The sequence below is a fragment of the Lacerta agilis genome, chromosome 5, assembly GCF_009819535.1.
Source record: "Lacerta agilis isolate rLacAgi1 chromosome 5, rLacAgi1.pri, whole genome shotgun sequence".
Classification (NCBI taxonomy): domain Eukaryota; kingdom Metazoa; phylum Chordata; class Lepidosauria; order Squamata; family Lacertidae; genus Lacerta; species Lacerta agilis.
The window spans coordinates 55,443,872-55,458,762 of NC_046316.1; the positions used below are offsets into that span (position 1 = coordinate 55,443,872).

Genomic DNA, 14,891 nt, shown 5'->3' on the forward strand with positions numbered 1-14,891 from the left:
GATTGCTCAGAAGGGAATGTGGCCCTCAGGGTCCCCCACCCCTCTGCCTTCCTCTGCTGTTTCTCCACTTGCCCATGTGGTCCTGCCTCCTGCAGGAAGAGCGAAGAAGCACCCAACGGAGGCATTGCATACCTCTGTGTTTTTACTCCACTCTATGACTCAGTCACACAAACACCATTGCCTAGTTTTTTTTATAAAAAAACAAACACAACCTTTATTGGCAGGAACAAGCTCTATGAAATGTGGAGACGGAGAGCCCTTTGGCGCTTGGGCTTGTGGAGTGGGGTCGAGGACTCTTCCCTGAGGTGACCAAGTGACCCCCCCTACACAGGGCGTTTGCCCTCCATGCTGTCGGCCATCACAGTTCATTGCACATTAAATAACTCCACAGATAGCACCAGACCCTCTTCCCCAATCCCTTAAAGTTTAAGCCTCAGGAACGTCCCGGGTGGAGTGTGTAGCAGGCGAGGGCCCAGACGCCTGGTTTCCCTCTGCATCCATTCCCTCGGACTCAGAGATATGTCACAGGGTTCTGTGCCCATGGGCAGGAAGGTGGCTCCTCCATGCCAGTGGTAGAGTCCCTGTGGGACTAGCCAGCAAACAGGGCTACCCCCCCCAATACATGGGCTCCTGAGGCAGAATTCTTCAGCGGATGGAGCTGGTTGAGGTAGTCGCTTTGGGCTGGGCTGCTCCCATGCCCATCTGCCAGAGAGGCAAGAGGAAAGGGCCTCTTCTTAGCAGTGCTACTTTCTTGGCCTGGGTTGGGTAGGGGTGGGGGTGGAGAGAGAAGACTCTATAGCCTCCCAGCTCATTTCAGCCCCATCTTTGTCCGTAGCTGCCAACCTCAGTAAAAATAGGAAGCAGATCGTGCAGGCTGGGCTGTGATAAGCAGGCCAAGGGGCAACAGGTACTGCAAGGATAGTTGTTGTTGCTGCTGCATGTCACCCCAAGGCTGGTGGTGAGGCAGGGAGGCATGGAGACAATCCTTTCAGCTATCATTTTTGTGCCAGCTGGTATCTGCTGTTTGCTCTGAGTTTTGAGCAGGTTCTGGGCCCAGGAAGAGTTGAGAACCTGAATTCCTTGCACCGCATTTGCCTCAGACCAAGTTGCTGGCTAGTCTCTGCTGTGCCTCTTCATCCCATTCTATGTTGGCTCCATATTCATCGCCTACAAGTGAGAGGAAGAAACAGTGGCTGTGGGTTACTTTTGACGGCGACTCAGAAACTACAACTAATCCAGAATAAGGCAGCTAGGCTGGTGACAGGGAGCAACCGCCGGGACCATATAACACCAATCCTAAAGGATCTACATTGGCTCCCAGGACGTTTCCGAGCACAATTCGAAGTGTTGGTGCTGAACCTAAACAGCCTCAGCTCTGTATACCTGAAGGAGCGCCTCCACCCCCGTCATTCAGCCCAGATTCTCCTTCGAGGGCCTTCTGGTGGTTCCCTCACTGCAAGAATTGAAGCTACAGGGAACCAGACAGAGGGCATTCTCGGTAGTGGTGCCCACCCTGTGGAACGCCTTCCCATCAGATCTCAGTGAAATAAACTATCTGACTTTTAGAGGACATCTGAAGGCAGCCCTGCATAAGGAAGTTTTTAATGTTTGATGTTTTATGGTGTTTTTATATTTTGCTGGAAGCCACCCAGAGTGGCTCGGGCAACCCAATCAGATGGGTGGCAAATAATAATAATAATAATAATAATAATAATAATAATAATAATAATAATAATACACTAGTGGCCAAATTTGGGGGGGGGGGTCTTTCCGAGGTTTGATGGCTCATAACACCACTTTTATTTTTAGTAATACCATAAAATATTTATCAATGGAAAGATAATTTAATGAAGAATGTAATGCAACAAAGTTTGTAAAATTATCTGTATTCTATCAAAAGCTATAGCCAAATAACCTGAAAAAAGGAAGCACAACTTGTTTAGGGTGATATGCAGTAGCTTTCCTTCATTTGAATGTATTTTGGGGCATTTACATTCCCAATAATGACGCAAATTCTGCCCACACCTTTTGCTGTCATACAACCCCAGATCATAACACTATGCGTGTTCTGCAGTGTTGTTGCAATGGGTATCTCCCCCACCCAGCTTTGGCCATAGCCAAGGCTCTCTCGCTGTTCTCTTCTTACCCGTTTGGCACCCATGCAGCCAGATGCGGTGTCCGTCATACTGGCACTGGCAGCGAAGGACATTGTTGGAGAAATCCGACTCAGCTACCTCGTGTTTCGGATTCACAACCACCTGGTAGGGTAGAGGCCAGAAACTGCTGTAAGCGTGGCTCAGAGAGCTATTGTGGCAGGGGGATGTTCTGTGTCCAGATCAGTCCACCTGCCCATCCCTGTCACTTGCCACCACTTACCTGGAAGATGTAACTCCCACTTGGCACATCGGTGATGTCCACCCATTGGCAGTCAATGTCGTGTCTGTACGTGTCCCAGCAGCCTACGCTGACACCCTGCTCTCCAAAGTTGGCGCAGGCAAAGCGCCGCTGCAGTCCTGTATGGGAATGACCATAGGCTGGGTTCTCAATGCCATTCTCCCTATGCACTGATACAGAATAAGGCCTGCCATGCATCACTGCCGAGGTCCTCTGCTTTCAGGGGCTGCATAACTTAGAATCATAGAATTGGAAGGGACAATGAGAGTCATCTAGTCCAACCCCCTGCAACGCAGGAATCTTTTGCCCAACATGGGGCTCGAACCCACAACCCTGAGATTAAGAGTCTCGTGCTCTACCGACTGAGCTATCCTGCTGACTTAAGCCTTTGAATTTTGCTGTGCTATTGTCATGCAAACCTCTGTTCTGGATAATGTTTTTTATAGGGTAGGGTAGAGGGCAGTGGAGAGGACTTTATGGAACCGGGGGGGGGGGAGTGGCTTGGGGGGAAAGGTTTGGGGACCCCCAGCTGTAGAGGCAACACCAGATTCTGGCTTTGGCCCTGCTCCCTCTTGGCACTTACCATCTGGGCAGTTGGTGTCCTCCAGGCAGAAGCTGGCCTTGTGTCCTTGAGCCACCCTGGAGCCATTGAGAGTCAGCAAGTCATAGTGAGTGAAAACCTCTATGCTGTGGTAGTGCCTGTGGGAGGAAGGGCCATCAGGAGCCTGCTGTGCAATCAGGGGAAGGCGAGGGTTGGGGGGAAAGTGGGCTGGGCTGGGCAGCAGCCACTGGAGTCCTTTTTGGGGGGGTGGGGAGGAGCAGAAATCTGCTGATCCATGAAGCCCGGCAGTGCAGGAGGATTAGGCGGGGCTGTCGGCTGAGCTACTATTATAGCTCTGCAACTCCGCTCACCCATAATGACAAGCCTGGTGTCAACGTTGCTATTTTCCCAGATGCAACAAACTCCGCTCGCACCACAAAACATCTTGCTGGGGGTAAATGCTGCTCTTTGGGACACGTGAGCCTCATCTCACAGGGAGAGGAAGCCACTGGGTTTGGGGAGAGGAAAGGAAGTCTGGACCGCATATGCATAGCAGGGAGAACCCGACAATCGGTTTCTGGCATCCAGCCTTCTGCTCCAAATCCTGCACGTGCTCCAGAGGGCACCTGCATCCCTCTGCTAGCAGTGAATATGGAAGTAGTGGCAGCACTGTGTCAAGAGGGAACCCCCTACCTGTGGCACTGGTGCCAGATCCAGGCGTGGCGCCCGGTTTTTGGAAGGAAGTCAGCCCGGCCGAGGTTGTGGATCTGCGAGGAGAAGCGCAGCAGGCGCCGGTGCCCATAGGGCCACTCCATCCGATCGGCAGAGGCAGAAAGGCAGCCTTCCTCGTGCGCACAGGACAGCATGCTCAGTGGGCGGTCCTCTAGATAGGCGGTCTCCTGCACTATTTGGGCATTCATCACCAGATCTGGGGCACCTGCAAAGAGAAGTCCAAAGTTACATGAGGTGTCACGCTGTCCCATCTGTGTGTGTAGTGGGAGGTTAAACTCTGAGGACAGACAACCCTCATCTGCCGTACTGCTCCCTCCCAAGCGCCTCCCTAATAGCCGTATCCTTTGAACTCAGCGCTGCAGTCCTTGGCTCAGCTTTGGCATATGGCCAGAGGTGAATCTACCTGCCTTCCCCCAGGACAGAACTGTGCTTCTCATGTTTTGTATTTATTATGTTTGTATGCCAGTTTTATCTTCCAAGGATCTCAAGGCGGTGTATGTGGTTCTTTTCTCCATTTAATCACCACAACCACCCTGTGAGGTAGGCTAGGCTAAGAGATAGCAGGCAACTGGCCCAAGATCACCCAAAGAGCTTCATGGCCGAGTGGGGATTCGAACCCTGCTCCCCCAGGTCCTGGTCCACGACTCTGACCATTATGGCACACTGGCTCTCTACATGGCTGCTACATCCCCGCAGATGTAGCTGCCATATCATGTTATGCGCTGCCACCGATGCTGGTCTCTTCCCATTTCCACTCACTGCTGGTGCAGGTGACTCCGGCAGAAAAGCGCCCCCCTCCGGACGGGCAGTGCACAGGCCCGTGGTGCTGGCACTCCAGGATGGAGAGTTCGGTGCCTTTGCAGCGCACGCCGCTCAGCACCACCTTGGCAGCATCGGAGTTTCCCTGCCAGTACCACGTCTCCTGGAAAGAGAGAGCAAAGGCAATTCTGTTGAGCAAAACCCCGCATGGCCCTGGGAGCGTTGGGTGGGAAGCAGCCCTTCTTCAACACACAAGCTCCAAGGCGCCCTGTTCAACTCCTCCCCAGCTCTGGATGCTTGGACAGGGAGCCTCAGCCTCCGTCCGTGTGACTGGGGAAGCAAGCCACGTGCAGCTGACTGCCCAAGGCAGGATCAGAACCTGGCTCTGGGTGCAAGAACTCACCTGGAGAGCATGGCTGGCAAAACCAAGCCCCAGTTGCCGGCACACGACCATGGCTTCCTGCAGTCCCCAGTGCTCCCCGCAGACGGCACCCCAGCGTAAGGCACCTCCCTTGGAAACCAGGATCTCAACCACGCCCTCCTCTGGAGTGCGCCCACCGGCCAGGCGTACCTGAAAGAGGGAAATGGCTTAATGGGGCTAGATCATTCCAGTGTGGTGAGGTCTGGGTCACAGGTGTACCTATGGCTGCTGCTAAGAATTCGGAGGAGGAAAGGGCCGAGTTACCCAGGGATGCAGGCCTGAGGGCACCTCACCTCCTGGATGAGGTGTTTGTCTTCACATGGGCTTGAGATGGGACTCAACCGCTTTCCAGCCCCCCAGCCCTGACCTTTGGGCCCAGCAAGTGTCACTTCAGCTACCAGAATCCAAAAGAATAACACCTGATTTCCCACCTCGCGTAATTCGTCTCACTGCCTGCGTGCCCCCAAGGAATCAGGTCTTACCTGGCTCCGAGCTTCTGTCTGGGGCACATTACAGCGAACAGCCGCATCTGCTTCGTGACGGCACCCCGTCTGCATCGCCCCTTGGGAGCGGCACTCTGCCAGCGAGGGCTCATAGCCCCTGCACCGCACTCTTGTCAAGTGGATGGGACCCAGGCCTGTAACAGGAGCCGCTTTTAGTAGGGGTGGACACTCACCAGACTGACCTCACTGCTTCCCCAACCTCTGTTTTCATGGAATTGTAGAGTTGGGAGGGACCACAAGGGCCACCTAGTTCAACCCCCTACAATGCAGGAATCTTTTGCCCGACGTGGGGCTCAAACCCACGACCCTGAGATTAAGAGTCTCACTCATGCTCTACCAACTGAGCTATCCCAGCAGGATGTTTTGCTTGGCTCTTCTTCCCCTGCCTCAACTGTCCCTTGGATCTCTCTCCCTAGGCCACATCGCCAAAGAGTCCCCAGAGAACTCCTGTCACCCTCCATGGGTCTCCCTTTCCCCATCCAAACTGTGTGGCTCCATGGCGTGTTCTAAAGGGAGGGACATCCAGCCCAGAATTGGTCCTTTCCTTGTCTCTCCTTCCCCCATAGGACGAGGGAAACTCCCCCGTAAATCTTGCATAGCCTCATCATCCACTCACCTTGGCCCAGCTGAGCCCTGGAAAGAGCTTCTCGTGCCGTGCCATATCCCAGTTGTCGGCACACCACACTGGCGGCAGGCAGGTCCCAGTCTTCATCACACACAGTGCCCCACTGGCCGCCCACCAGCACTTCCACACGCCCTTCGCCTACTTGTGCGCCCGCACGGAGACGAACCTGCTGCTCCTGCAAGAGTGGAGAGGCAGATGGGGGACAAGAAGAAGGCACAAGGGCACCTGCCTGTCTGGACCAGGTGCAAAGGTGCCAACTTGAACAAAATGTTGGGGAGGGGCAGGTAAGCCCCACCCCACATAACCGATCACACGCACACCATTTGAATGGCAATGCCCATCAACTTTGGGGCAGCAGCCCCCTCAAATATTTTATTGGGGGGGCCAAAGGGAGTTGGCTGCTAGGACTGGGTGACTTCTAAAGTAGCAATAGCAGGGAAGACCAAGAGGAAAATAATGCGTTGGTTGTTGCAGTGCAGTTGCTGGTGGATCCTGCAGTTCCACTGCACCATCAGGTCTCCCATGCTTGATAGGAAGACTTTGGGTCTAGTTCTTGATTTTGCAGTCTTATCTTTTGTAAACTGCTTTGAGGCATTCCCCCCCCCCCACACACACACCTTTTACAATCCAGCGGCGTTTAAATTTCATGAAATAAATAAATGAATCCTTCTTGGTCTGACACCAACTCTGCCCAGTGGGAAGTGTACCCCCCCTTCTGCTTACCTCTTTGGGCTTGGCTTTGCCAGGCAGCTTGGCTCTGCTAGGCTGGAACTGTGGTCCTGCTGTACAGCTGACCAGGGCATGCATGCCCCGGGGACAGGAAGGTTGGTTCCTAGCTGGGGGAGGTACATGCAGCTTGCATTCACCCAGATGGGCCTCCGTGCCCAGGCACTTGATCCGGTGGATCCAGAACGTGTTGTTTGCGGTCAGGCTCTTTAAACTGTAAAATTAAAAGGCGGAGGTGAATGGACCCCATCCCAAATGATCTTTCCTCTCACAATCTTTGCTGGGGCTTCAAAAATTTGCTGCTACGAACTCTTGGGAGCAAGCAGGGAAAGGGGAGGGGGTGAATGAATCAGTGAGACCCACATCTCCCTTCTGGCTCTGAGCCTGCGGCAGATGTTGCCCACCCTGACTTTTGTGGAACACTTGGTGGGCAGGGTTCGTGAGAGGGGTCATCCTTGTGCGGAGATCTCATATTCTGGCCTCTAGAGATGATGCTTCTCCTTCCTAGCATCCTTCCAAGTCTCCTCTTACCACATTTTGATTGTGCACTGCAGAACAGAAGGACAAGACTAGTAAAAGAATCCTCACCTGGACCGTGGATCCTTCAGCTTCTGATTCCAGAGCTTCCTGAATGGTGAGAAGATTGAATATCAGTGCATCAGGAGAGTGGTATTGAGAACACAAAGCACATGGTGTGTGACTGGAGTTGCCACTTCTATAGAGACCCAAATGTGCTTTTTATTGAGACTTTTTGCAGTGCTTTTTTATGGGGGGACGGAAAGGTTCACATACTCCTAAACATTTTGTGTATCTTTGTACTTTTGTCCATTTACTGTATTTATTTTCCCTGATTTGAACTATAAAATGGTGATTTTCTTGAGTCAAAATGAGAGTGCCCCTAAACATTTTTTAAGGAAAAAAGCACAGACTTTTTGTTTGGGTGGGTTCTTTTTTAAAAAGTTCACAATCATAGATTCTAAACACTTACTCTATTTATTTATTTATTTATCTATCTTTATTTATTTATTTATCACCTTTCTCACACAACTCAAAGTAATGTATGACATGTAATAAAAATAGTAAAACAACAACAACAACACACACACACACACACACACACACAGAAAACAGCAGCAAATTTAAAAGACACAATACAAAGTAAACACCCATGCCATAGCCTTATTCATCCAACTGCCCTTCCTTTCTCCCACTTTTTCCCTCTGGGGTTGCTGACCACATTTCAAACAGCAGCTGGTTGATGCTACTGTTGTCATGCCCTCTCACCACCACCGGACTCCTGGAAACCTGCACGGTTTCTCCTGTAAACAAATTCCATAGCTGTGGCAAATGGTACAAGATCGCCAGCAGCCGCAGAAAAGGATGGGTAATCTAAATCAAGATTGTGCAGCTGTACCAAGGGCCTTGGCATCTTTCGCTGAATCCTCGCCCTCATGGTCTGGGAAGATGGGCCCAAGTCTCTCCACAGCCCGCTTTGGCTGCAAGAAATATGTTGGTCTGGGGAGGAAGCCTCCCAGGCTCGGAGCCAGAAACAGCAGGTCCTTCTCCCCTGTGAGAAGCTGCCTGGGCCAGCCCCAGCCTTCTCTGTAATTACCCCACTGCGGTTTGGCTCATCCCGCTGGAGAGATGGTCCTGGCACCCACACCTGCTCATTGCAGGGCTATATTTATAGAGAGAATGGTGGGTGGGGCATTGAAGATGAGCAGAAGAAAACAGAGGCACGTGGGACTACCAGCACGTGAGGGGGGGGCATAGTCAGATCCCACAAAGCCACAGGAATTGGACAGGACACTCGTGAGAGACAAAAATGAACATTGAGGCAAGACATAGAGAGGCCATTGTGCCCCCAAAAGCCACTCATGTGCACCAGTCACCAGTGTATGCAGGACTATTGTGAAAATGGCATTTAAAAAAAAACCCAAATCACATACAGTGGCACCTCGGGTTACAGATGCAGAGCCGTCTCATCCATAGAAGCCGGTGGCGCGGTGCGCCAGGGCGCTGGGCGCCCCAGGGGCGCCCCCGCGAGCCCGCCGGCATACCGGGCTCCTCCTCCCCAACCCGCCCCCACGGGCAGGCGGGCACTCGCGCGCCGGCGGGCGGGCTGTAAGCCGCCTGCCCTCGCCTCCCAGAGCCCCAGCTGGAGCGCTGGAGCGGCGCGGGGCTTTGCGCGACCTTCCAGCACTCCAGCTGAGGCTCTGGGAGGCGAGGGCGGCCGGCTCGCGCTCCCGCGCGCAGCCGGCCGCCCGCCCGCCCGATGCAGCTCAAGCTGCCCAGCAGCGCCGCGCCGTCCAGCTGCGCGCGGAGCGCGAGCCGGCCGCCCTCGCCTCCCATCCCGGAAGCGCTGGAAGGGCGCGCAGAGCCCCGCGCCGCTCCAGCGCCACGCCCCTCACCCCCCGCTCGCCCACCCCCCTCCCAAGGGGCGGCAAGCGCGGGAGGGAGGCGGCGGAGAGGCGGCATGGCGGGGGCGCCGGAGGGATAGCCGCGCCAGGGCGGCAGATCCCCTTAAGACGGCTCTGTAGATGCTTCAGGTTACAGACTCCGCTAACCCAGAAATAGTACCTCGGGTTAAGAACTTTGCTTCAAGTTGAGAACAGAAATTGGGCAGCGGCAGCGGGAGGCCCCATTAGCTACAGTGGTACCTCAGGTTAAGAACAGTTTCATGTTAAGAAAGGACCTCTGGAACGAATTAAGTTCTTAACCCGAGGTACCACTGTACTGCATAAGACTCGGGGGTAGCTCAGTTGGTAGAACAGAAGACTCTCAATCTCAGGGTTGTGGGTTCAAGCCCCAGGTTGGGCAAAAGATTCCTGCATTGCAGGCAGCTGGACCAGATGACCCTTGTGGTCCCTTCCAACTCTACAATTCTATTATTCTATGTGAGTACGGCCATAGCTCAGTGGTAGAGCACCTGCTTTGCAGCAGAAGTTCCCCAGTTCCATCCCCAGCATCTCTAAGGCAGGGCTGAGAAAGATTCCCTCCCTGAAACTGTCAGCATAGACAATAGTGTTAGAGATTTGGAGTAGACCCTAGAAATTAAGAAATGCTAGGATCTGGGGTTCTTTGTGATATGAAGGGAAAATATAAGCTGCTAGGGGATTCCTGGCTGGCTGAGGGTGCACTCTGTCACTTTCTCTGCCGCATCTGCACCACTGCGCCCTGACAAGGCAACTTGCCCTTCCGCCTGTGCAGCCCCCCCCTCCCCCTGCCGGCTCTGACCTGTAGAAGCCTGTAGCGACTCGTCCTTCCTGGGGGAAGCCCAGCATCCCACACAGCACTCGAGTGTTGTTGCGCGTCCAGCCGGCATCACAAACTTGGCGCCAACGCCCATGGATTTTCATTTCCACGGCGCCTTCTGTGACTGGGGAAGCCAACTTGGCTCTGGCCAGGATTGGCTTGATACGCACCTCTTCCACTCTGGAGTCCTGCGCAAAAGAAAGGATATGGTATGTGTTACTTCACCCATCCACAGATGAGGGAAGACGTGTTCCAAGGTTGGGTTTGTCTCCCATTAGGCTGCAGATTTATGGCCAGTTACTGAGGAATATGTACCATGAAACTCAGTTCGGCTCACATCTGAGTAAGTAGGCACGAGATGTGGATCTAAGCCTGGTGTGGGGAACCTTCAGCTCTCCAGATGTTGCTGAACTCCGAGTCCCATCATCCCTACCCATTGGACAACTGGCCATGACTGATAGGAGTTATCATTCAGTGACATCTGGAGGGTCAAAGGCTGTTCACACCTGCTCTACGCCCCTCTTGCAGAGCTCCAGGCCCTCACCTGGATGCGTGCCGTAGCTGGGTTGGGTCGGCGTGGACCTGTGCAGATCACGCCAGTGTCCTCGTTGTGGTTGCAGTCTGTCACACCCCAGCCATTGGATTCACATTCAGCCAAGGAACTTTCTGTGCCAGAGCAGCGCATGTTGTCCAGCCAGATTGGGCCTATGGATAGACAGAACAAGGATTCCTAGCTATTCTTTTTCCAAGCATGGCTGTCACAGCCCAATTTTCTCCAGAGAGGTGCCAGTTTCCTAGGAAAACCCATACTCTCCGATTTATACTGTAAGGCAGGGGTAGGCAAACTTTTGGGTGGTCTTCAGGTGATCTTCAGTAGATCATCAAGGGTTTCTGGGCTCCCAAATATTAGTTGCTTGAAAACAGGAATGATAATGCTGTATTCCTGTACCCACTTACCTAGGAGGAAGTCCCATTGAACTATTTCTGAGTTAACATGTATACTAGGATTGTACTGTAAAAGAAAAACGCCCATCCTTTTCTAAATGAGGCTGCTGAAGGTGGGTGGAAAGATGGAGATGATTTTGGAGCAAAAAGACCCCTGAGTTCAGTTTGGGTAGCAAAACCAGATTTCCGTGCTGCTTATGTGCTCAGTCATTATAAATAAATATCTGCCTCTTTGGAGCCATTATTTTGTACCTGGTTCTGGATGGTGAACATTGGGGTTCAAGTTTGGAGGGGGGGAATCCAGAGTACATCCCCTGAACCTGAAGTTTGCCCATCCCTGCTAAGGCAAATCTTCCCATTAGCACAATACCAAAGCATTTGACATTAGAACAAGGACTTAATTTATCATGCAGATTTGTCTGGGCAGATTGACTGTGCTAATCGGATGCCAGTCTATCTGAGGCGACATGAGATATTTTCAGACCTGAGATATTTTCAGTAGAATTACCTGATCGAAAAGAAAAGAAAAAAAGCACCATGGATATAAATTAGCCAGAACAAAATATGCAGTGTCATAGAGGGGGTCTGGCATTTCACAGCCCCCTAGATCTGGATGCATAGGTTCAAGATGGAGACGTACACTTCAGATGTGCGTGCCAACAGACAAGCACATTTTCAAAAGTAATTTCTCCACCTTTGGTGGCACTCCAGGTTGGCAAGGCAGCCACATTGAACAGGGTTGAAGTGAACCATTAGCAGGGAGCTCCTACTAAAAGACTCCAGGTGGCACACTTGCCCTGCTCTTTATGGTGCCCCCTTGCTGAGAGCAGTTTTACTGCGGTGTGCCAGACCAAATCTTCCACCCACTGCGAGCCCCTGGTGACACTGGAGCTGATAAGAAGGCTAGAGCCTGACCAAAGCACTCGTTTCTGAAAAGGAAATGTGCTGTATAGCTCCAACTGGCCTGGAAGCAGCATTTCAGATCCTGAAAACAAGGGCCCATGATCTCAATGTGGACTGTAGTTATTTGACAGTGAAGACAATGCTCTCTGTACCTGCTCAGAGGTCCTCTTTGCAGGTCCTCAGCTTGGACACTGGGAATAGGTCAGAAGTCTCAAGTCTGCAGGATAGCTCAGTCAGTAGAGCACAAGACTTTTAATCTCAGGGTCGTAGGTTCAAGCCCCACATTGGGCAGAAAAATTCCTGCATTGCAGGGGGTTGGACTAGATAACCTCCGTGGTCCATTCCAGCTCTACAATTCCATGATTCTATTATGAAACCCATCAAAATCTGAGCCCACCAGCACCACCACCCCCATGTCCCCCCCCCCATTCCAGCTCCTCCTTACCATCTCCTGGGCCATACTTGGCACTGTGCGCCCAGTTCACGGCACCTTCATAGCCCAGCTCCCTGCAAGCCACGCCCGCCACATGGATGTTGAAGTCGTCGTCACACACGGTGCCCCACTGCCCATTGTACAACACTTCCAGCCGCCCTTCGCCTACTTGGCTCCTGGGCCCCACCAGCCGCAGCTGAATCTGTGGACGCTGGGCACAGCTGGGCACAGCCACGCATGCCAGCAGGAGGAAGGTGAGATGAGAGAGCATCATGGGTCCAAGGATGACTGGGAGACCTGGGAGATATGAGAAACCTGATTAATAGAAACATAGTTTTCTGGGTAAGGAATGAGGTCAGTGGAACTCCCTGCTACAATGAATCCATGTTTGATCAGGTATCATTACAGACGCACAAAGTTACAGGGTGAGAAGGAAAGTGGCTGGGCAAGTCTAACAGGGTTGGTCCTTAACAAAAGACTGAATATTGTACTACAGCAGGGTCCTCCAGTTGCTGTTGGACTCCATCTCCCATCAGCCCTGGTCAGCATAGCCAATGGCCAGGGATGATGGGAGTTGTAGTCCAGAGTCATCACGTTAGTTTTTCCCATTCTATTAAAACAGGCATCTTCTGAGCATTGTCATGCTAGGAACAAATAAAGATAGAATAAAACTATGCAGTTAAACGGTTTCTATTGTTAATTACTGCGACTGATTTTTTAAAACATTTATATCCTGCTTTTCCATTGGAGACTTTCAAGGTGGCTTGTAACACAGTATTTTAAAACTAACGCTCGTTTGGCAGAGAGGGTGTGTGAAAAATTCGGGACTAGGAAATGATGATAGTTATCCCACGCGAGGCACCTAACACTGATACTGTAATAATAATAATAATAATAATAATAATAATAATAATAATAATAATAATAATAATAATTTATTATTTGTACCCCGCCCATCTGGCCGGGTCTCCCCAGCCACTCTGGGCGGCTTCCACCAAACATTAAAATACATTTAAAATACATTTACTGTACAGAGTTAAAACCAAAAACGCACAGCCCGTTCCTCCAGGATGAATGGATGGCCGACAGACAGATGCGGAGGGACAGAGAGACAGATGTGAACAGGTTGAGGCAAGAACATTCCAGCCACCCACATGCGCGGGATGGTGACTTATAATCTTCTGCTGAATACCTCCAATTCAGAGAGCTGAGATGTTTGTTTGTCTGCTTTTCCTTTATTTAGACGCTGCCTTGGGTGGTTTTTTGGAGGGCGGGGGTAGCGGTTGTCAGTGTTTTCATCTGAGAATGCAGAGCTCATAGAATCGGAAGGGACCCCAAGGGTCATCTAGTTCAACCCGCTCATGGAAGAGTAAAGGAAACATTGCTGGACACCCCCCTCTTTTATCTCTATTTTCCTAATACACACCGCCTCTCAAAATCAACAAAATGCACTTGCTGTCGGGATCCATGTTCCATTTCTTTCTACCACCTGGGGTTTTTTGGGGGGTGGGGTGGGGTAGGGGGTTTCTGTCTTGCAAAATAACGAGCCCAATTTCTTTGGAGAAGAGTTGTAGGGGACATCCCCTCTCCCCCACCCCCAAAATAATAAATCTCCCCAAAAATCCAGAGCCACCCCTCGCAAAACCTCCCTCCCTTGAGAGACTTTCCGTCTCAATACTCACGTGCACGCGCGGCTCAGCCAGTCCGGGAACAGGAACGGTCTGCAGGGATGGAGAAGGAGAGACGGCAACAAGTGAGCGATGCCGGCGGCCACGAGCGACAGAGCCGGAGGGGAGAAGCGCAGGGGCTGCGGGCGCTCAGAAGGCGTCGACCCCGACCAGGATGTCCACGCGGGGCAGAGAGCGAGAGGTGAGCCAAGCCTGTCCCCGCGCTGCCGCCTCTCCTCCGCTCCGTCCGCAGCCCGTCCCGTCCAGCCTTTTTATCGTAGCGGCCGCCCCCTCTGGCTCTCGGACAGATCCGAGAAGGGGCAGGGCAGGCCGAAGCCTGGGCTGCCTGGATGCTCAAGAGGGAGGGGGGCTCCAGAAAGAGCCCGTGAATAGGGTGGCCGCAGCCTGCCGCTACTTTCTCCACCTTGGGGGAGGGAACACTTTTGGCAGGTCCCTTTGCGTTTAAATCAAGGCTGGGGAACTGGTGGAGGGCTCTTTCCATCATTCCTGAGCATCGCTCTTGCTGTCTCTGGCTTTTGGGAGCCAGAGTCCAATAAGAAGATTCCTGCTTGCCCATGGGTTGGACTAGATGACCCATGCGGTCCCATCCAATTCTACGATTCTATGAACGTATGGAGGGTCGCAGGTTCCCCAGCCCAGTCTTAAAAACTGCCGAGAGAGGAAGTCAATGGCTGAAGTATTGATGCAACTGGGGTAGCCTTCACCTGTTGGATTTCCTCCTGAAAGGGCATCTGGGCAGAGAAAAGGGCAATATGGTTTGCAGGGAGGATGGGGAAGTCCCTGCCAGGATGCTGCCAGTTGAACGCTTGTGTTTGTGCCTCCCCCAATTCTACGCGTCCAGGATTGAGTTGGCCCAAAGTGCACGGGCATCCTGTGACCCTGTGGGATTATCAGGGCTGGAGAGAGAAGATATACCACATATTTAAGGGGAAACCCAGGAGGCTCTCTGGCCTGTTGGGTGTTGTG

The 14,891-nt window shown here is 52.4% G+C and overlaps 1 protein-coding gene across 1 annotated transcript; it reads right to left on the reverse strand.

The window, feature by feature from the left end:
• Window positions 1–206: 206 nt before the first annotated feature.
• Window positions 207–13,980, reverse strand: LOXL4 (lysyl oxidase like 4). The gene is made up of 15 exons (XM_033149903.1): window positions 13,920–13,980; window positions 12,250–12,534; window positions 10,501–10,661; window positions 9,939–10,144; window positions 7,290–7,328; window positions 6,699–6,915; window positions 5,967–6,150; window positions 5,330–5,484; window positions 4,830–4,997; window positions 4,427–4,589; window positions 3,629–3,872; window positions 2,978–3,093; window positions 2,377–2,513; window positions 2,147–2,258; window positions 207–1,167 (listed from the first exon to the last, which is right to left on the reverse strand). The coding sequence occupies exons 2-15, from the start codon at window positions 12,509–12,511 to the stop codon at window positions 1,097–1,099; spliced, it is 2,235 nt and encodes a 744-aa protein (XP_033005794.1). The 5' UTR covers window positions 12,512–12,534; window positions 13,920–13,980; the 3' UTR covers window positions 207–1,096.
• Window positions 13,981–14,891: the final 911 nt, after the last annotated feature.